This window comes from Sapajus apella, unplaced genomic scaffold (assembly GCF_009761245.1).
Source record: "Sapajus apella isolate SASKATOON/1434 unplaced genomic scaffold, GSC_monkey_1.0 scaffold23, whole genome shotgun sequence".
NCBI classification, from domain to species: domain Eukaryota; kingdom Metazoa; phylum Chordata; class Mammalia; order Primates; family Cebidae; genus Sapajus; species Sapajus apella.
This window is the reverse complement of record NW_022436963.1, coordinates 30,843,020-30,866,217: the sequence shown is the minus strand read 5'-3', so window position 1 is coordinate 30,866,217 and position 23,198 is coordinate 30,843,020. Positions and strand designations below refer to the sequence as shown.

Here is a 23,198-nt window from a genome sequence, read left to right as displayed (position 1 = left end):
GATCTTTATAACTTCATTATTATTTTTTGAGATGGAGTCTCACTTTGTCACCCAGGCTCAAGTGCAGTGGTATGATCTTGGCTCACTATAACCTCCACCCCATGGGTTTAAGCGATTCTTCTGCCTCAGCTTCCCGAGATGTTGGGATTACAGGCACCCACCGCCAAGCCTGGCTTATTTTTGTATTTTTAGTAGAGATGGGGTTTCATCACATTGGACAGCCTGGTCTCGAACTCCTGACCTCAAGTAATCTACCCGCCTCAGCCTCCAGAAGTAATGGGATTACAGGCGTGGGCCACCACACCTAGTCTTCATAACTTTAGACTCAAAAAATGAATGCAAAAGTACTATTTCTCAAAAGTTACAAATTGAAGCCACCCACAAATGCCAAGGCCTGCTACTCCACGTTCAGCTGTTCAGAGTCACCATGGATGTCAGAAACTCTCAGTGGGGGAGAACGGCTATGCTGAGCACGCAGCAGTGCTCACCTCCTTTCATTCTGGGTGATGGTGCCCTTCTCCAGCTTCCCAGCAATGGAGCCCAGCACCTTGCTGGCATCATTGGCAAAGTCGAGGTCCCGAACTTCAGCAGGAGAAACTGGAACTATGGCAAACGCTTCCTTATCCTCCTTCACAGGAGAAGTGCCAATCTGAAATTCAAGGTGGTCCTTGTGAGATAATCTCTTGGATGGGAAGAGTAAGATTTTAACCAAACACTACATTTACGAGACATTGGCTGATCCCAACGTAATGGAGCTATCTTGCAGTTAAAATGACATAGGAAAAAATTCTGGAAGGAAGTACTCCAAATGGTTAACAGTTGTTATCTCTGGAAACTGGTATTACAGGGACCAGTGAGGCAGGAAAGGGGCACTACTCTCATTTTTAACTTCATTTGTTACAGGGAGCATGCAAGATGCTCATGATTAAAGGTGTTTGTAAATACACAATGAAAAAGCAAATATGGAAAACGGTAATTAATGAATCTAAGTGAGGCGCATTATAAGGATAGACACTGTACCATTATTTCAACTTTCCTATAAATGTAAAAACATTCAGTAAAGAAATAAAAAAACTGTAATAACCTTCCCCAATGCCACAACAAAATAAGTTATATGAGAGTATCCTTCCATTTTTTAAAAGAAAACCCTCATGTCTATGTATTTATACTCTATGAGCCTAGAGACAGCGGGGGAGGAGAAGCAAGGAGAGAAAGTAAAGGGGCTGAGAGAACATTCATGAAATAGAAGCATACATTGCAATAGAGAGAGAAATAAATACTAGAGATTGGGGGAAATTGACTAGATACTTGTTTTTCCTCAAGTCACAAGCAAATATTCCCTAGCCCAAATGATCCTTCAGATAGTCACGAAATGTGGCTGAAATCCATACAATTGCTCAACTATTAGGGCAGAGGTCATGGAATAAAATCAAAAGTTTTAATTATTTCAAAAGCCCTGGGTTTGCTCCACTCAGGTCCCTTGGAGAGAATTCTTTTGTCACATTCAAGTTTGGCCATGACCACGCTCTTGCCAAAGAGACAAAACTCCACAGCTCTATACTCCCTGATCTGCCCTCAAAGGAGCCTTTCATTAGGAAACACAAGACCAAAAAGAGACAAGCAAGTCCCAGAACTTACTTTCAGCATCACAGGCTTTTCTTCTTCCTTGTCAATAGGAATATTTGTGCTGTGAACCCAGGTATTAGTACACAGGTGTCTGAGCCGAACATAAGAGTTCCTAACAGGGAAAAAAGAAGGGTCTTAAGGAAGGAAATATTCAGGTTTACTCTGTAGCCTCTAGTCTAGAATATATTCTATCAAAACGGAAATATCAAAGTGGTTTCCCACTGCATACCCTGGGAAATATACACTTCGGAGCAAATGGTTCAGGTCCAAGCCACATTCTGATTCATTTACAATAGAAAATTATTCGTAATGTCTCTAAGGTTACCGCTCTATGCTACATTTCTAAATATAAGATCATAGTCCACGAATGAGTGTTTCCGCATAAACGAAGCCTAAGACAGAGCAACAAGAAGTGCTTACAGGGCATATATTAGTGTTTATCACAAGAAATAATAATAAAGCAATGATTGAAATTTTCATATGGATCAGTGAAACAATAAATGATATCATAAAATTTCTGGCAAAAAAAAATGAATATTTACTAATCTTGTAGTAGGGAAAGCCTTTTGAATCATGTAACAACATGTAAGATTCCTAAATTTTAAAAGTAAAAGATGGCTAACTCTCATTACATAGTTAAAATTTTATATCATCTATACAGAAAAAAAAAAGAACCATCATAAACAAAGTTGGAAGAAAAAACACCATAGCCTGGAAAATCAAAGAGTAACACGCTGCATTAAAAGGTTATTACTCTACACAAAGAGCTGTTACAAATCAATAACAAAACCATGAATATTGGAAGTGAAAATGGAACAAGGACACGAACTGTTAATAACGAAATACAAAGGGCCAAGAAACATGGAAGTATAGATTCAGCCTCCTTAGTGTAGGAGTTACACATGTTAAAACAATGTATCACTTTATTGTATCATATTCCAAAGATCTTAAAGACTGATAAAACCCAGTATCAACAAGGGCCTAGGAGAGTAAATCCTATGTATTGTTGATGACAGCGTAATCAAGTAAAACTCTGAAAAGAAGTCTAGCACTTTGTAGAACACATAAAATATACCTATGCTTTCAACTACCAAGCCTATTTTCAGGTATTTTTCCCTAAATGGTGGTAGCACAGGTGCAAAATGAGGCAAACAGATGTTCAACAATGCATTATGTATAATAATAAAAACTGTAAACAATCTGATATCTCAATAATGGACTAGTTAATATAATAGAATACAATTCTATTATATTCTATTGTTGCAATGTAATATTAATGCATTACATATTAATACATACATAATAATATTGTATTAATACAGTATTACAGAATAGAACAGTCCAATAATGAACCAGTTAATACAGTATTAACTAGGTGATACTACAGGTATTTAAAGATGATTACAACTGACCACAACATTTTTTTTTCCTTTGGAGACAGGGTCTCACTCTGTCACCCAAGCTGGAGTGCAGTGGCGCCATCTCAGCTCACCACAACCTCTGCCTCCCAGGCTTAGGGGATGCTCCCACCTCAGCCTTCCAAGTAACTGGCACTACAAGTATGTGCCATCATGCCTGGCTAATTTTTTTTTTTTTTTTTTGCATTTTTTGTAGAGTCAGGGTTTTGCCATGTTGTCCAGCTGGTCTCAAACACCTGGACTCAATCAAGTGGTCTGCCTGCTTGGGCCTCCCAAAGTGCTGGGATTACAGGTGTGAGCCAATCGCATCCAGCCTGATTAAAACGATTATTTAAGATGATGACAACTGATAATCATGTGCTTGGAGATATACACGAAATACAGTATTTGAAAAATGTTCAAAATAGCTTATGATCCCATCTATAATAAATGAGACAATCATCTCCATGTGACCAGAGACTTCTCTAAAACTATATAAACCAAAATATTACCAGTAGTTGCCTCTGAATGATTGAAACACAACTAATACTTCATGAGGGGCCATATGTGAAATCCATACATGACAGTGACATTTCCACTAACCAGCATCATACTGAAGAGTCAGAATTGCCCAAACAACTCTATCTGTCTTAAACATTACAGATTTTGGATTCTTCTGTGGGACTCACTGACTTACAATATGTCGCTTAAACTCTCTGAGCCTCAGTTTCTTCATCTACAAGAAAGCGTGATAGCAACACCTATCTCACTGGGTTTTTTTGTGAAATATGAAATTACATAACACAAGTAGAGCTCTAGCCTTATGCCTAGCATGCAGTTAGCGCTCACTCAGTGTCAGCCATTATTATTAATAGTGTTGATTCTGTTGCTAAGAGTAAGCTTTTTTCCCATTTGCAGTCCAGTTACTTTCCCTCAAAAAATGCATTCTTAGGCAACAAGACTAAAAGTTAAATTTAATAAAATAAAGATTTCTGGTCTAACGTCTCAATCCTTGTAAAAACAACTTACTACACACACAGTGAATATCAGGTATTTTATTTTCTGGAGTTTGTCTTCAATGGTTTATTTAATTGCCATTCAATTTCCTAGTTTCTTCTACTCCCTTCCTCTTTACCCAAACCAAGAGCTGTGCCAAGGTTCACGGAAGGAGGAAGGGAGTAGAGGGAACCAGGAAAATGGAGCTACTTGGGCTTACGGTTTGGCTTGTTTCCCTAAATATAGCACTTCTCATTCAACTACTGAGAACTTACCAGTGATGAACCATTAAAAAAAGTCAGTTGCCATATTGCACAGCCAGGTCAAACCTTTCACTAAATCCTTTATAAAAATCTAGAAGAAAAGGCAGTAATGATTTGGATTCCAAGAAACCTGGTCAGGACACCTAAACCGGGCCTGATTCTTTTGGGATAGGCAATTTTAAAATCATACCTTGGTACAAGGCTGTCGCCTCCACGGAGGGTGGTGGGGTCTAGCTCAAAAATGGAGGAGATGTCATTGCCTTCGGGCACAGAGACCAGGGAGTACACCATCTTTTCTTGGGCATTTCGCAATCTACTTCGAGAGGCGTCCTGATCAGGGTCTACCTGAGGAAGAAAAGTCTTCAAATCAAGAACTGTGCATACCAAACCCTTCACTCTCTACAATTATTCCACAATCCACAGGAACGGAGAAGAAAGGATCGCGAATGTCAGCAGTTGGCAGGAAAAGGACCACAGTTATAGAGCAGTCCTAAAAGATGACAACTGGCCATGCAGCCTCTTCGTGTTGCAATAAAAATGTTCCGACCGGGCACAGTGCTCACATCTGTAATCCTAGCACTTTGGGAGGCTGGCGGGGGATCACTAGATCAGGAGTTCAAGAACAGCCTGGCCAAGATGATGAAACCCCATCTCTAATAAAAATACAAAAAAGTCAGCTGGGTGCGGCGGTAGGCACCTGTAATCCCAGCTGCTCGGGAGGCTGAGGCAGGATTATCACTTGGACCCAGGTGGCAGAGGATGCAGTGAGCTGAGATTGCACCACTGCACTACAGCTTGGGTGACTCAGTGAGACTCTGTCTCAAAAAAAAAAAAATGTTTTAACAATGTGGAGTTACCCTAATAGATGACTGTGGAAGCAGTGCTCTAGTTGATAAAGACCTCTACATAGGTACATCCAACCACAGGAGCTGGGGGAGAGGGAATTTTGAGGAAACTCATCCTGCAGATTTGGTTATGGGTAGCTGTATTCATCTATAGTGATAACTGTCTACTGACAATAGGATACAGCGACTCCCCAGGAGAAAAACTAAATAAAATAAACCTGAATCCAAGTGTTTGTAGGCAGTAACCCCAACAGAGCCAAAAGAAATATTTGAGAAGTCAGCATTGCCCTGAAAAAGATGTCCATCATTAATTGAGAGGGCTGCTGATGACAGGTCAGGGAAGATGGGCCTCTCCTGCGACATCAGGGATTTGGCTGAGAGCGAAGAAAATCTCTGACAGTGAAGGCTGAGGAACAATGACAAAAACTTTCCTGGGAAACTAGAAAAGCACATTCTAGGCTCCAAAGCCCATCTGCCTACAGAGATTCAAGGAACGGGCTTAGACAAGGAGCCAGCTCAGAAAGGCTTGGCCAGTGCGCTCTCTGCCTGGCGACTCTACGTTGGGTGATTTTCCATGTCTAACATCCTTGCAGCATAGCAGCATCCACCTGCGTCCACGGGGGAAGCACATTTTCTTTGTCACTACAGTCTGCTTTTCCTAGGCTGAAGCTCTGCCTCCTTTCCAGATGGGGAGGAAGACGACTTCACCAGGAAGACAAAGGAATCAAGAAACAGAAATGAAGTCAAAGGCAAAGGAGAGCACCCGGGTGACTCTAACACCACGGAGCCTGAAATGCAGGGTGCAGGGCAAAAGCCTGTCAGTTCAGCTGCAGCCCCCAACTTCTGTGTGTGTGTTTTTAAAAAAGGTTCTTTTAATACCCAAAACCTGTATGTCCTCCATTTCTCACATTTTCTCCTGTAATCACTCATCCCTTCACCTGAATCAACCCCAGATCCTTATTCTATCTACACTAAAGGAAGAATTACCTGGAGAGCAACAGAACACTTCTACAACCTCAGTTCAGGAGTAAGAACTTTGAGCAACATTTGTTCTCTCCTAACCACCTGGCAAAGCACTCCACGTGCTGCTTTCAAAATAAACTCTGACGCAGTTATGGTTTGAGATACAGGGCTCAGCTACAGGCTGGCAGTTAAGTTTCAGAGACCTGCGGGAGTCGAGAGGAAAATCACAATTGCATTATGCCGAATGCATCTGGAAACGTGACTGAGAGGCAGCGTCCTGACATCCTTTCAGTGTGCAGTCAGCGCATGCCACCTAGTGGGAAGAAAGGCACATGTGCAGAAGCCTGGCAAAGGAGCAGGAGCCTCTGGTGGTCCTTTTCCTCCCTCTGGCGCCAAGCAAGTGGCTTCAGGGTCCTGAATTTAGAAGGACAAGCACAGCAAAGCCGAGTGAGGTCAAAGGCATAAACCACAGGCACTGACGCTGTTCTTAGGGAAATCAACCAACGATCAGCATAGAATGAGGTGCCTCCTCTCCCAGACTCAAACCACCCAAGGTTTTCCCCCCACATTTCCAAACCAAGAAGAGTACAGGGGGTGGGATCCTCCCTGTACTAACACCTTGCCACAGAGGCAGATCTGTGCTGTTGGCCATGTGGGTGCTGGGTAAGCCCCCTTCTCCAAACACCCCTCCTCTGCACGCAGCCCACCCCCAATCAACATCTAAGTAGCCAGAGCAATGCAGCCTAGATCTGCACTCAAGGCTGCTGGCACATCCACCTCTCTGACACAAGGAAGCAGGAAAACATCAAAAAACTACTCAACTCTGAGGGAGCATGAGATGCGGGAGAAATCAGGACTACTATCAATGGCTGCTTCCTCCTCTGTACCAGGAAGGTCCTAAAACCCACCCTAACTCCTTTTACCCACTGCTATGCAGCCCGGACAACCTGGTGGATGCAAAGGCACTAAAAATGCTAATGATCTTGGAGAGTTTGAAAAATGCCACTTGTACAGATGAAGGAATTGAGGCTCATAGAGGAAAAGTAACTTGTCCAAGGTCACACAGCTCGTAAGTGGCATGGCTGGTATTTAAACTACGCTCTTCCTCCTTCACTGTAAATCCAAGTCTTCCCCCCATATCAGGAGGCCAAGGCAGCAGCCCTCTACCCGCCAGAGCACAAGGTTCACTTGGACATCAGCGCTCACTGAAAGGAGCCGCAGCTTGCCTCATCTCAGAGGTAAGACTTCTTCCAAGTCACCACAGACAGCAGCAGCATGGAGACCGGTGGATGTCGGCCACACAGACGCAGCTCCTTCCCTTGAAATAAAGAAGGTGCAAGGACAAGAACTGTCTTAGGAAACTCAATGCCCATGCCAGTCCAAGTGTTCAAACAATAACTACATGAACACGACGTACAGAAGTTTAACAACAGAGCTCCTTGTACACTGACAGATTTAAACTACGTCAGTGTTTTCCAAGCCATATTAACTGTGGAAACAAAGCTTCCAAAATGAACTCTGGAAATAGAGGTGACAAGGAAGAAGAGAAGTTAGGTGAGCCTTGGGTACCCCAGTAAGGAGCAGAAAGAGGAGGAGAAGCTCCCCAGCAAGTTCACAAACCCACAGCAGGAAGGCCTCAGCTAGAGTGCCTTTCAAAGCCAACATTTCAGCAAGCTATCACTAGAAGGATATGCATGACAGCAGAATTCACACTTTCCAAGGACAATTGCAATTTGAATTCCCTCCACCCAATTCCCTTCCTATGTGCCTTAAGAAAATCCTTCCATTTTCTTTCAAAATCTTGCCAAAAAAAAAACACCCTCAAAACCACCTTCTATGCCCACTACTGAGATCATCATGTAGACACACACGTCAAACCAAGAAGCATCTTTTTTTTTTTTAATCCTAGACCAGAATCAAGCACTCCACAAGAAAAGTGTTACATTTATACCCCTAATCTCCACGCAACACAACCACTGCCTTCTTCAACCCATAAATCTGGACACCTCAAGCCCAAAGTGTCTACCTGTCAGTGTTACTTGGCAATATGGTCTCTAGAGAAAGATCCATTTGCACTTAAAATTCCAAACCACATTCTACACTAAAGCCTATTTCTGACTTTGCAGAAATCAAGTACGGATTGTTAGACAGCTGAGAGTCTAATCACATGGCAGGTGCACCATGCTTCATGTGTTACCGCCATAGCCTCAGTAACACTATCCACCTCACACAGTTACTCCCTGAAAAACCTCTGTGAGCCACAGAATGAGGTCAGTAGCAATAAGACAATTGGTTTTAAAAGGCCATTTTCTGTATGGGCCATCACTGTCTCCAACCCTAGGAGTCCTCCAAGTGATACCAGAAACTTCTCCAATTTGGAAACAGAGGCCCCGTTACTACACACATAAATACCATCATGAACAACAGTCCCTGGACCAATCAACACACAAAGGACTATGATCCCTCTCAAGGGAAGCACAGAAAATGATCCTGTTTTATGGGAGCCTAGCGTTTCTCCTTCCCCAGCACTCAGTGACTACAGTGACGGGGTCTTAAATGGAGCTCCAGATCATTTGGCCGCACCCTACTGGATGAAGACAAGAAGGCTCTTGTCCATACTTACTGAGGGCTGAAACTCCAGGCATTCTTCCTCAAAGTCAGGGTCTACCTGATGAAAAAGAATCATTAGGAAATTAAAACATCCATTGCTTTCTTAAGGACTGGGCCCCACTTGCAGGAGACTCAAGGGCTGCAAACATCCTTGAACAGCTAAGAACTTGTCTGTCCCCTCTGTTCACAAAACCAGCATGCCACGACAATGACACAGGCCACACAGGTACAGCACACATGGAACATCTACCAGTCACCAAGAGACGGCTCTCAAGTGTAGACAGAGAAAGACAATGGATTCACTGGCAAAGCAATAGTTAAAAGCCTGAGATGAATAAAAGATCAGTACACAGTCACTGATAATCCTGCCTATTTTTAGCTAAGAATAAAAAATTTAAGCCTCCAGCAAGAGCTGTATTAGCCTCAAAACATAATAGATAATGCCACCACCGTCAGTCTTCCCCAAACCAAGTAAATCAACATGTCTCACGGCTAATTAGCTGGGTCCATAATTCTCTATGGCTTTATCTGAAATTTGAACTTAGGCTTCTTGATTTTCAGTTCTTAAATATATCAAAATCATCAGCTCATGTATTAGGCACCACGGGGGGCTGAGCAAACTCAGAGCCAGCCTTCGTCAGGCCAGGCACCGGAGCAGTGCTGACATCCACCATCACCTGCGACATCTCCCAGAGGTCTCATGGGTGGTCCCAGACAACAGTGGGGGTCTTCTGATGCATGACTATAATTACGATAGAAATATGCATCGTACATCCCCCAGCAGATCGAAGTAAAACTCAACATCAGTCACACAGTAGGATGGCTCCTTCACCTGACACAAAATTAAAAGGTAAATTCCTCCTGTCCTTCAGCATTGAGACTTTTGTCTCCTCAAAAACTCTTCATAGACTTCTTTTTTTTTTTTTTTTTTTAAGATCAAGTCTCATACTGTCACCCAAGCTAGAGTGCAGTAGTGCGATCTCGGCTCAATGAACCTCTTCTGCCTCCCATGTTTAAGCGATTCTCCCACTTCAGCCTCCCAAGTAGCTGGGACTACAGGCGCACACCACCACACCCAGCTAATTTTTGTAGATACAGGGTTTCACCATTTTGGCCAGGCTGATCTTGAACTCCTCAGCCTCCCAAAGTTATGGGATTATAGGTATGAGGCACTGTGCCTGGCCCTTTCACAGACATTTGGTAAAGTTAATTTCTGTGATTTTTGACATTCCTACAAGTAAAAGACCGCTGTCTATTCTTCTAAAGCTCTGAGTAGTCAAATTTCTTTATAAGATCGTCTAATTCCTTATACATCTTAGTGCTTCTGTCTCTACATATCCTGTTTCTGCTGCAGCCTCGGTCACTCACGCTGGGTGTGGGGCTGGGAGACAAAACGTGGGGAGGGTAGCATGTAACAGCAAAATGGAAAATACTGAAAACCTAGATTGGCATTACCTTCTAACTTATTTTCTCCCCACATCTTGATCAGCACCCCTGCCACATACTAAAATGTGATAATCATTTTTGACTCTTCTAGGGAAACGAAGCAAAAGAAAACAGAAAAACAGGAGGAAAAGCAAAGTGACTGAGTGTATTTCCTTAAGCCTTTAGTACATGATGGCTATACAAGGGGATGAGAAAAGGTGGTGAGGCGTGTTAGCCTTGAAAGAGAAAACCACAGGGGCTGCTACTTACCTCTGCTGCCAAGTAATGCCCTGTGGCCAGGTGCTTGAAACGGAAAAGGCTGTTCCAATACCCTGCTCCGCCCCGACACGGGTCATGTTGGACCACCTGCAAGAAGAATGAACAGGCATCAATAAAACGTCAACCTACACTAGAAAGACGGTGAATAGGAGGCATCACACGTCATCGTTCAGGAGTGGTATTTACGAGCTGGAAAAAAAAAATCACCATCATCAACAAACCCATTGCCAGTGTCATATGTAACATCCAAACTCAAAAGTAAACAATGTCTCTCCAAAGAAGGAATTGAGTCTCCTGGTTAATATGCAATGGTTGGGATAAAAACTTCAATGTTTTTCAGGTTATTTGCCTTAGCCATAATGAAGTAGCAGATTCTTAAACTTATCTACAAAAAGCACAGCCAATAAAAGAAAACTTACCTACAAAAAGCACAGCCAACTTCATGGAGAACTGTCAATGCAACCTATACACATACGCATGTGCCAGAACACACACACACACAGGCCTGTGCTCTGAAATGTAAAACTCAGTGCCTGGGCCAATGTTATCAGAAAAATAAATGTCACATCAGCTTCTGGCCAAGATAGAGTTAACTAGCACTGGTAGTTGATGCCATAAAAAATCAGACACTGCAGAGAATAGAAGAAACTGACATAAAGAACTAGAAAACTGTATAAAATATCCCGAACAACTGTGTTCACACGTTGGACAGCTGGTAGTACACAAAGGTGATCTCTGAGAACCGCGAAATAGACAAGGCCAGCTCAGCTATTGCTCTGATTTTGTTTTTCTATTTTTGTTTTTTGTTTTGTTTTGTTTTTTTTTGAGATGGAGTCTCACTCTGTCACCCAGGCTGGAGTGCAGTGGTGCGATCTCAGCTCACTGCATCCTCCACCTTTGGGGTTCAGGCAATTCTCTGCCTCAGCCTCCCAAGCAGCCGGGAGTATAGGCGTGCACCACCACACCTGGCTAATTTTTGTATTTTTAGTAGAGATGGGGTTTCACCATCATGGCCAGGCTGGTCTTGAACTCCTGACCTCGTGATCCACTCACTTTGGTCTCTCAAAGTGCTGGGATTACAGGCATAGCCACCATGCCCAGCCTGCTCTGATTTTCTACCCGGGGAGTTCTCTTTGGATGGCAGCACGGGGAGGAAGAATCCAAGCTGAGGACATTAAGCTCGTGGAGTTACGGAGACAGATCAAAGATTAGGGAGACCGAGGCAGCTAGAATTTGTGGGGATGGACTACTAATGCACATAGAGCTACTCACAGAAAAAGCTCTGGAATTCTGCACAGGAGCCTCCTTTGAGTTTCTGGCTGAACATCAGACTGCACATGTATAAGGCAAGACCCTATGAGGCCAAATGAAGAAAAACAAGGAGTCTGAAAGCTCAACATTCCCAGAGCTCACACAGGGCTGGGAGGAGTCCTGATTCTGAAAAGCGAAAGCAGAGAAACCATGTGGAAGGCCCTGTGCATTAGTAGACACATCAAAGTGGTCCCATCTTGGAAGTGGGGGCTAATCTAGCCCAAAAATTAAGGCTACACAATATCTGACTGAATAAACCTTGAAAATAAGCCTCCAAAGGACCAAAGCGATCCACGAGTCACTTTAGTGTCTAACAAAAGAAAATTCAGTCCTCTTTAAAGGAGCAATAGACTCCAAACACTCAACAAACTTATATTACAATGCTCAGTAAATAAAGGACTAGACAAAGAATCAGAAAAATGTGACCCATGAACTCAAGATTTGTCAGACAGTATCAAATAATCCAGCATATGTCTATGTGGATTGGTGGGGGCAGGAGAAATATTTCACTCATAAATATAATGATGCAAAGTTTTCCCATTCTGACATATACCCATAGTTTCAAGAAACTCATTGAACTCTAGCAGAGTAAACAGACAGACACAGAACACATACACACACCAAGGCATATCATAATCAGATTAAGGTAAACCAGTAATAAAAATAAAAAGTTTTTACAGCTGCTGAGATGAGGGGAGGCTGCATGGTAGAGACACTACATACAGGGAATACATTTTTTTAACCCATTAAATAATCACAAACAATGCAAGCCAAAAGACAATGGATCCAAATCTTTAAAAAAAAGTAAATTCTACCTAGAATTCTATATCCAACAAAAAAATCCTTCAAAATGAAGGCCACATGGAGAAACTGGGACCCTGACACACTGCTGGTGAGAATATAAAATGGTGCAGCCTCTGTGGAAGGCAGTCTGGCAGTTCCTCAAAAGGTCAAAAATAAAATTATGACATGACCCACAAGTCTGCTCCCAGGAGACTTGAGAACATACATCCACACAAAAAATGTATATGAATGTCTGTAGCAGCATTATTCAAAGGAGTCAAAATGTGAAAACTATCCAAATGCTATTAAATGATAAATGAATAAATATGGCACATCCATACAATGGAATATTATTTGGCAATAAAAATGAAGTACTGACACATGTGGCAATATGAATACACTTTGAACCTGTTATCTGGTCTAAATGTGTACGTCCTCTCATAACTCACAGGTTGAAACCTACCCCCTAAGGTTATAGTATTAGAGACCGTTCACATCATACTTCACCTTTGGGAGGTGATTAGGTCTCAGGCCAAGCCTTTATGGAAAAGAACAGTTCCCTCATAAAAGTCACCCCAGAAAGTCCCCTCTTTGTGCCATGTGAGGACACAGCAGATGAACCAGGAAGAGTACCATCGCCAGACACTCTGCCAGTGCCTTGATCATAGGTTTCCAGCCTTCAGAACTATAAGAAATATGTATTTCTGATATTTATAAGCCACCCAGTTTATGATATTTTATTATAGCAGCCCAAATTGGACTAAGACGTCATCCTAGGTAAACGAAGTCAGATATGAAGGACCAAATAAGGTAGGATTCTGTTTATATGAAACATGCAGCACTGGCAAATCTATAGAGATAGGAAGTACATTAGCTACCAAGGGCGGGAGAATGGGTGGATATTGAAGGGGAAATAGGGAGTGACTACTAATGAGCAGAGGATTTATTTGGGGGTGATGAATAAGCTACAGCCATAGAAAGTAAACCCTGGCTCATTACTACAAATGTAAAATACATGGTGGTGTCTTCTCTTGTATTTTGAGGGACACTTAACTTGCCAGAATCCATTTCAAAAAATGGGAGAAAGAAAGAGTCAACGTCTTCTTAAGAAATGCAGGAAGAAAAACTGGCAAGAAACAACAATCTTTGAGGAATTCTACCTTCTTTAAGTTGCACGCTGATTACGTTACTCCCTTCCTCAAACAATTTTCCATATTTCTCCCCTGCCCACAAATTATATCCCAACTCCCTACAGCCTGGATATATGGCCCTTCAGGCTCTGGTCTCCAAAACAGCTTCTGTTTAATTTCCCATGCATATCCCACGCCCTCCACCCAACAATTATTGAGTTTTATCCCATTCTGCCTCATGTTTCCACATCCTGCACCATTCTCTCAGGCGAAGTGACCTACTCCGTTCATCTCTTCCTTCCGAAATATAGATCATCCTGAAGATACCAGATCGGACGCTATCTCCTTCAGGAAGTCTTCCTTAATTCTTCACCCCACCAGACATTCACCCTCTCACTGAAATCTCCAGAGCACGTGGAATATGCCTCTTATCACCTTCACCATCCCCTGTGTGTTCCAGTTATCTGGGTGCATATCTTCTCATTTCTGCCCCGTCACTAATGTGGTATCACCTATGTATCATGTTGGGTAGACACTGGATTAAATATTGCTGTGACAGAGGGAGAGAAATGAGCAAGGGAAAGAAAACAATTAAAGAGATTAGATGGCTCAGAGAAAGAGATTTCTAATTTCATTTTTGAATTTGCTCCAAAGTACATATTTTCTCCCTCTGCACGAATATCCAGCACCATAATATGTCATGCTGCACTTACTTCATTAAACCATCACAGTCCATTTTTGGAACAGGGTGGGTATAAGTACCTGTTTGTGACTTATACATATACGCATATGTATTCTGTGTATGTCCACCTGTGAGAGTGTGTGTGTGTGTATTTGTAGAATTTATATAGAGAAAGCCTATACATAGGCTTATACCTTATAAACCCATGAGCCCTTTCTCCACCTCACTCTTACCTCCACCTCCCACAGGGCTTTTGAACTAGTGGCAGATGTGGCCGACTGCCGGCCTGTGGTTCTCAGGAAGACATGCTGCTTCTTCCTGTGTTCGTCACAGGTGAGAAACTTCTCCTGTTCAGCATGGAACAGCCTCACCACATCACCCTGAAAGTCAACACAAGAAAGATTTTTAAGGAAAAAAGAATTTAAAAAGATAATTAGATTGATGCCCCCAAGAAGGGCCAAGTAATGCTCGGCCGATAAAGCAGCAAACTCACCCCCTTTAATATGTCGTCTTTGTTATCACTCCATTTCATGAAAAGGACTATTTTCCAGCTTGTATTGCAGTTGACGGAATTGACCTGAAAAACAGATTAATTTTTTCATGTACCCCTCACAACAGCTATGTCATCCTGCCCCCAAATTTCTCACTTCAGCCTAGGAAGCAAGGTTGTACTTGCTAAAAACTCTGAAGATTGACATTACTAAAATCACAGCACCTGCAAATTCAACTGGCCTGTTGGCAGAGTTTGGCAATAAACGGCTCATTTGCACCCATCACTATGCACACTCCAACCATGACTAATGGAACCAACCCTCCTGCCTTTCTGGAATGATATTTTCCTTTTCCTGCAAGTCTCTTGTTCTGTAGCCAGAAAGTAAAGGCCTGATGAAAAAAAGTACTTATAAAATGGAATGAGCTATAAAAGGAAAAAATGAGTCCAATGTATAGGTTCTAAACTGTTAATGATCATTGTTAACAACGGAGCCACTGTTTGTGCACTAAATCTATGCCAGGCACTAGGCTTAGGTGCCAACACGCACAATCTCCTTTAATTCTCGGCCACGCCCTAAAAAGCAGGTCTGACCACCACCCCCATTTCAGAGATAAGGAAACTGCTATGCAGGGAGACTGGGTAACTAACCTACCGTCACAGAGCTAGGAATGGCAAATGGGATGTGAATCCACATCTGTCCCACTGAAGAGTGTGTCCTTACCCATCAGACAAAGATTTATGTCACAAGTAAGTAACATCCTTGTATCCTGTAATTGCCAATTTAGAGGATAAGTAGACGTATTGCCAAAAGGAAGCTATCACCCTTGCAGGGCTGCTGCTAATCTGCAGTGTTCCTTTATGAAAAGTTAGAAAGAGGCACCCTCTACAGGTAGACAAATTAGGAAAAGGTGCTCCCATGGCCAGAAAAAAATTAGTAAAAGGGGTCATCTCTGGCTTCACAAATTAAAAAACCATCCCTCAGTGATGCTAGGCTTAGCCAACTGAGAACTAGAATGAATGTCAGCCCCCATCCACTGCCCACTGCGCAGAGCTGCACAACCTTACATGGCAGCCTTGACCCTGGGCCTGTTTCTTCACCTGCAGAACGGGCACCCTGCCCCAAATCACCGCTGAAGTCACTCTCATCATGCACATGCACTGACGTCAGCCAGACCAGCTCCTGCAGGATAACCACGCCCACAGGCATTAACTCGATATCCTTACCTCATTGCAGCCTGGGTTATCTACCAGTTGATGGCTGCTAGCATGGAGGGGCTGACCAGCATTGACAGGGTTCAGAACAACCTTGTCGCCTATGACCACCTGGAAAGGAAAGGAGCAACAGACCTTTGCACAAAACTGATAAACTGCAGATTGACCAATGGGCAGTTCTAGGAGACATATGAGTTTTTGTTGAAGAAGGCAAGGCCGATCCCCAGCAAGTATAAAGACGCAGCACATACCAGGCATTCTTCAAAACCTGACCCTGTGCAGAGGGGGTCATGTTTATAAGGCTAAGCCTGAATTTTGTTCCCCGAGTGTCACTGATTTTACAGAGATGTGTCAAAGCCAGTCCAGAGTGGGCGAAAAAAAAAAAACCACACTTATATTTATTACATTCAGTTAAAGGTATCTGTATCATTAAGTTTTAAGTAAATTTAAGAAAAAACAAGAGTCTGAGGTAACTCTTTATCTTGGACAAAGCCATAATTTTGTTTTTAAATCAATTACTTTCATACTTTTACTGTCACTCACATTCAGAAATACATTTTCTATGATCAAGTCATATATAGAGCCATATAGACTTATACACATTTGTATATTTATAATATATATAATAATATACTATATATATAACAAAAACAAAAGTTACCCCCCACAACAATATGTATTACATGTAACACAGTCTGATTTTTCTCTTGTATTCCACTTTCAGAAATGATAGTCACAAGCCACTAAATTGATTTCATGGCCCAGGAATGGGTCTACACCTATTGTTTATAAAATACTACTTTAAATTCAAGCCCATCTCATCTTCTCAACTAAGTCATGGCCACACAGATTCATTTAAGGATAGGAGAGCAAAGGGTGTGCTGAAAATGAAATTCAGAACAAGGCACACTTGTTTTTGATTTTCATAGAGAAGATGGTTTCCTAAGGTGCAAAACCATCTATTTTCAGCTTATCACATCTGAGGAGCATATACAACTGAATTTTCTCTAACTCCAAATGAATATAAATTCATTCGATAAATCCAACACTTTTGCTGAAACCTAAGTTTTACTGGGCTTTTCTTTCTGTTCACAGTTAAGGATCAATTATTTACCAACTGCGTCAAAGCCCAGTTTTAAGGTTAAGGCTGGTTGAGCATTTTGAGACTATTTCACGCTGTTTGAGGTAATTTTTCAATAAAGAGCAGCTACTTTAGAATCATAACAAGATCAAAAATATAACCGATAGCATTTAATCACAGTCACTGTTAGGTATATGCCCACGTAATAGCTGACTAATTCAGCCAACAAATATCAGGACTGCTCTAAGTCTCCCTGAAAAGGCTTCCTGCGGCTTTATACACTAGAGAACCCTCAGGAGTGGGCCCTGTTCCAGACCCACTGCGTTGCTGAGCACGGTGGGGAGCCTGCCTGCTTCTCGGCACAGGAACAAATGAGGCTTCTCCCAAAGTCTACTCTCCTTTCCTACTATGGTTATTTCTTTTCCATCCTCCATCTTTACTAACTTTATTTCCAAAATAGAAAAGACATTTCTATTCCAATAATGGATCTGGAATGACAGGGACCCTCTCCAGGACATTAATACGGGATAGCTGTTTTTGTGGTCAAGTTCCTAAGGCAATGGGCTGTTCATACAATGTTTTCAGAAGTCCAGGATGAAAAACACAGTGGCTGTATTTAGGTCACACAACTTTCCACAGTTCCCTGTTTCCCAAACACTAGTTTCCATAGCAATTCCCTTCTCTTTATACAGGACAAGCTTCTGGTTCCAACTTTTAACATCTCCTCCTTGACTCTAATATACAGTCACGCTTGAAGGCATGACATGGAACGCTTTCTAGGCAGAGAATCTGCACTTACGCTGTCTCCAATGGATCGCAGCTTATAGAATGGCTGAATATAAAACCAGGACCCTTCATTTCCAGCCTCATCCAATGTGACTCTCATGGCATTCTTCTCCAGCAGAGCGGGAAGCCTCTTATTCACTGTTAGGTATTTATTACTTTTCAAATGCAGGAGCTAAAAACCCACCAAGAGAATAAAGTGAATGTCAGCAAATCGGAATCTCCTACCACTCCTTCTCTCAATCATATCAACTATATAGCAAACATTCCTCCTACCACTGAGCTGCTGGTAGAGTTAGAGAATCACGAAGCGCCTAAGGCTGCAGATGATTAGAAAAGGAAGAGGAGAAAAGGGAGCAGAATGAGAGGGCCGAGTAGAAGAAAAACTATCATGTTTTATTTTCAACACAGCCTTGGGCAAGATGGATGTTGCTCAGGCCAACTGTGCCATCAGCCCCTGCCATCTGCCAGTGGGATGAGGCTGACCCTGTGTGAACCGGCTAAGGAAGGGCAGTGTAGCATGCCCTGATGCACAGGTGGAGCTGAGGAAGGCCACTCTGAGCACAGGCAACAGTTTAAAAAACAACGCAGGGCCAAGTGAAGTGGCACACATCTATAAGCCTAACACTTTGGGAGGTGGAGGTGGAGGCAGAAGTGTTGCTTGAACCCAGGAGTTCAAGACAAGCCTGGGGAACACATGGAGACCTCGTCTCTACAAAACATTTAAAATTAACCAAGTGTAGGGGTGCACACCTGGAGTCCCTGCTACTCAGGATGCTGAGGTGGAAGAATCACCTCAGCCCAGGAGCTACAGGCTATAGCAGGCTGAAATCGCACCACTGTACTCCAGTTTGGGTGACAGGGCAAGACCCTGTCTCTAAAAAAAATTAAATAAAGGCCGGGCGCGGTGGCTCACGCCTGTAATCCCAGCACTTTGGGAGGCCGAGGTGGGTGGATCACGTGGTCAAGAGATCGAGACCATCCTGGTCAACATGGTGAAACCCCGCCTCTACTAAAAACACAAAAAATTAGCTGGGCATGGTGGCGCGTGCCTGTAATCCCAGCGACTCAGGAGGCTGAGGCAGGAGAATTGCCTGAACCCAGGAGGCGGAGGTTGCGGTGAGCCAAGATCGCGCCATTGCACTCCAGCCTGGGTAACAAGAGCGAAACTCCGTCTCAAAAAAAAAATAAAATAAAATAAAATGCAATCCCTTTAGGGGGTTGTCAATTCGTTTGGAAGAACATGGCTTGAATTTCCAAGTACATTATTCTTGATTTTGGGGTAATAATTACATGAGGAACATAGAAAGACTGAAGACTTAGATGGGATATAATGTGTCTGATAGTCAGTCTAGACCAGAAAGAGTTGGCTAAGGCTTCCCTATTCAACAGGCTATAAGAGAACGTGGATGGGAATACAAAAGAAAGCCCAATCCCTTGAGAAACTGTAAGACCAGCATGAGCCTCCATTGTTAATTGCTAACATCCCCCTTTTCAAATGTTAACAGATACAGCTGCTAGAAGAAGTGTTAGGACCCCTCCAAATCTCCAAATAGTGCTGCTGGGGGTGGAAGAATACCCTGTCTGATCCATAAGCCCTGATGAGCCCTAGCTAAAATAAACAAGGAGAAGGCAACGTCTTCCCAACCCCTTAATTGTTCCCCTGGTGAGTGGTCCCTGATCCTGCACGCATCTGTCCAGGTGCCAGACTCAGTTGGTTTATAAACCAAAGTTACCTACAGGTAGGCCCAAGATCCAGGCTTGGGGAAATTAATAATAACTAAGATTAATTACTGTGTATCCACAGCTTACTGTGGGACAGGCACCTCTCAACCATCATAGAGAGCAGATGCCATTACCATTTCCATTTTACTGGTGAGCAAAGTGATACAGGGCAAGACTGCTTGCCCAAAATCTCACAATGAGTTACAAAACCTGAATTGCAATGCATTTAAAAGTTAACGTCCTTAGCCTCTGCACTATCTTCATTATCATGTCAAGCCATATTCTCCAAACTAACCAAATCAGGAAGTCTTGTACTCTGAATTTCAGGGCACTGGCCTGGCCTAGTAATAAAGCTGCCATTGAACTTGGGGCACACCTGGACACGCCTGGACACTTGTGTCCATTCTCAAGTGGATGGAACTTAAGGAGGAGGAAGTGGGTAAGTGGAACTGGCAGGATTTACTCTTCAAGCAGATTTTGGAAGCTACTTTCACTATTTCAAAAGGCCTAATGTAAATAACCCATTTAACACCAAAAGGTTGCTTTGCCAATCTTTTACTAGTGTTCCCATCTTCCTGATTAGCCCTGCTCTATGCCTCATAGCAAGAGAAAGGGTAAGGGCTCCTTTGTAATTAGTAATGTTTACATAGTAGGCAAAATCTTTCAAAAAGAAAAATATTGAAGGAAGAACACCAAATGAGTCTAGGTGCTCAACAGTTGGCTCCTACTAAGCTTTGTGCCTGGGCAAAAGAAAGCCACAGGTGGCTCTGGGCTTCCGCAGTTTTCTGTAAGACTGGCATGGACCCACGGGAATTTTCTGAGCGAAACCTGTACTAGCTGTTTCGTGGATTGTGTTTTATCTCCATGCCAAATTTAAAGGTACAAAATATAAGCAACCCGTGAGACCAGACATGAAAACAATCAAATATTCTTGATAAATATAAAATGTATCAAAATGATAAATATTTCTGATTTAAAAAGTCCCAAGATACAGAATTGCTCTTATTACCTCTGGGGAACAGCTCCTGGCCAGCAGATAAAAGTTATAGGGAAGCTAATTTTCACCAAATAGGAAGAATTTTCAAGCATTACAAGTTAAACAGAACTGCAACAGCCGGGTTCTGTTTTACGTAGGAAGCTTCCCATTTGAAGTGTTTGGAGTGAAATGATCAGCCACAGAGAGAAGTCGATGCTTACACTGAGAGATGACCAACAAAATAGCCCAAGAGTCCGTCACATCTAACAAGAAACACCAGACGTTTTGCAATAAACTGGCTGTCTTCACGGATCTTACTGTAAAGGTGTCCAAACCCTGTCTTGTGTGTGTCTTTTCCCAGCTGCGTTCTTTGCAACACTTCAGCTGCAAAAGGGAAGAGCCGCCTTGACCTACCTGGATCACATTGCCATACTGGATTACAGTCCCCAGCAATTTCCTGTTTTCCGTCTCATTTTGCTTCTTTTCCAAGTCTGCAGCATGCTGTGCATTGAGAATAAAGATTGGTCACAAAGAGGCAACAATAGGTTCTATCCCTCTCCAGTTATGCAAAACAATTGTCGCCAGTTAATACAAGAACCAGAGAAAAACGCAAACCACAGAAATAAGCCAACCACTGAGTACACACCCTGAGGCTTCCTGACGTGAGCCAAGGGTACAAACAGTCCATCACTCTGCCTTTGCTTTGCTGGCCTTTTTGGCTTCTTTAAAATGTTTTTGTTGTTGTTGTTTGTTTTCTTTAAGGAATTATGGTTATTTACTTAGGGGGAGAATAAGTCAAAAGCTGAAATACCTTCAAAGAAAATAGGGTCAGGGAGGGAGGGAATTTGCAAAGCCCCCCTATGATGTGTGAAAGTTCTCTTAAGGCTTTGGAGTAAAAAGACTGAACTTAAATGCTGGATTTAAGTGGTATGTGGTTTTCTGAACTTGAACACGTTATTTAATATCAGCGAGTCTCAGTCTCTTCCTTTGTAAAACAAGGATAAAATGGTACCTGCACCTCACAGGAACTCCACTGCATAGTACCTGATACACTGTAGCATACATGGAGTATTAGCTATTCTTGTTAGATACGATTTATAATGTAATCAATTTTTATAATCATTCCCTGAAGAGAACATTATTACCCCCACTTTTAAAGAAGAAGTTGACTCAAAGTGATTGAGAAATTTGGTCACCCTGGCATAGCTAGTTGGATGATGGGTAGGAAAGGGATTTGTTATACCATTTATCTACTTCTGAGTACATTTAAAACTTTGCTTAATAATGTTGTTTAAATCACGCAATTATTAAGTGGCAGAGATAGTGTTCATATCCACATTTGGATTAACTCCAAATCTGTAGAGCTACAAATTAGGCCCGGAGATGTTACTATTCCAAATGTGACATGCTAGCAGGGGGAACACGATACAGCTGAAGAGAAGGTTTTAGAATAGTCTGGCAGGGCTATCTTCCCGAACAGTCATTTTTCATTCATTCACCTGTGCCACTCTGAAAGCACTGTTACTACATTGCAATAATGGTGAAGGGCAATGGCTTCATGCTAGGCAGTCAGCAAACTGTTACCCCAACCCATCTCCCAGACACAGGCTGGCGGAAAGGAAGTAAAATAACTGAGAAGAAATTCAGCATTGGATCTGATGGACAGTAAAACCCTGATGATAAGAGTGTACTTCAGAAGGGTTTCGAAGGCTGTCTTCCTGAAGTGTCTCCTTTCCTTGGAGCAAGATGCTACCAGGTGCAGTGGGTCCTCTTTCACAGATATTGTGTCTTCATTTTCACAGAACCTTCTGGACGTGGTCATGGGTCCCCTACCTTCTAGCTTCAACATCTTGTCCTCATTACTGAATCTCACCAAGCCTCACTCAGTATTCTTATCACAAAATGGAAACAATGCAAGCCTTTTAAGGCATTGTAGAGATTCGAGAAAATGTATGCCAGGACATAATTGCCATTGGATCATAAATTTTAACCATTATTATTATACGCTAGTTTCTAAAACTAAGAAATGTTCTGATGATTAACTTTGTAAAAGGTGACCTGAGTTGGCTGGGTCAAGAATCTTTCTGTTTCCTTCAAATTCAGCATCTGTTCCACTTCTACCTGGGACACAGGTATTTTTAGGAAAGCACATCTTTGGAGAAAAATGAACTGCAGCAAGCAATCTTAAGCCAAAATGAAACCATTTTACAGGAGGGGAATGATCCGCATATGTTAGCATGGATCACTGCAAGTTGACCACATCTTCTTTAAAACAATGGTCCATTCAAAACTTCACTCTCTCTCTTTCGGAATTAGTTACCAGTCTGCTATTATCGGAGTTACAAACATAAAATCCACTGGGTACAAGAAACATTCAGAAATAATACCAGTGCTTGCAACGTGGCAACCTTTGGCATGCAAGCTGTCCTCAGCATAGTTCTCCTGAACCTTTTCTCTCCTCTGCATAAATACTCTCCCTTAGCAGCCTCCCACCTCTTGTTCTCTCTAATTTCAAGCCTGAGCTTACAACCACTTCAGAGATCTCTACAGTACCTACAGGTTCTGCAGGTAGTTTTCCAAACAAAACACTGGACTGTATCCATTTGGAATGAAGGTTT

At 42.4% G+C, this 23,198-nt stretch overlaps 1 protein-coding gene across 1 annotated transcript in view; it reads right to left on the bottom strand.

Moving 5' to 3' along the window:
• The window catches only part of ITPR1 (inositol 1,4,5-trisphosphate receptor type 1), a 346,432-nt gene that overhangs the window by 181,072 nt on the left and 142,162 nt on the right, over positions 1-23,198 (bottom strand). The window contains exons 6-14 of the mRNA XM_032290649.1: positions 20,995-21,081; positions 17,896-18,054; positions 16,028-16,126; positions 14,804-14,887; positions 14,544-14,690; positions 10,396-10,491; positions 4,473-4,627; positions 1,639-1,738; positions 489-649 (exon numbers count right to left, since the gene is read on the bottom strand). Coding sequence (XP_032146540.1) covers positions 489-649; positions 1,639-1,738; positions 4,473-4,627; positions 10,396-10,491; positions 14,544-14,690; positions 14,804-14,887; positions 16,028-16,126; positions 17,896-18,054; positions 20,995-21,081 — 1,088 coding nt within the window. The remainder of the gene's footprint in view (positions 1-488; positions 650-1,638; positions 1,739-4,472; positions 4,628-10,395; positions 10,492-14,543; positions 14,691-14,803; positions 14,888-16,027; positions 16,127-17,895; positions 18,055-20,994; positions 21,082-23,198) is intronic.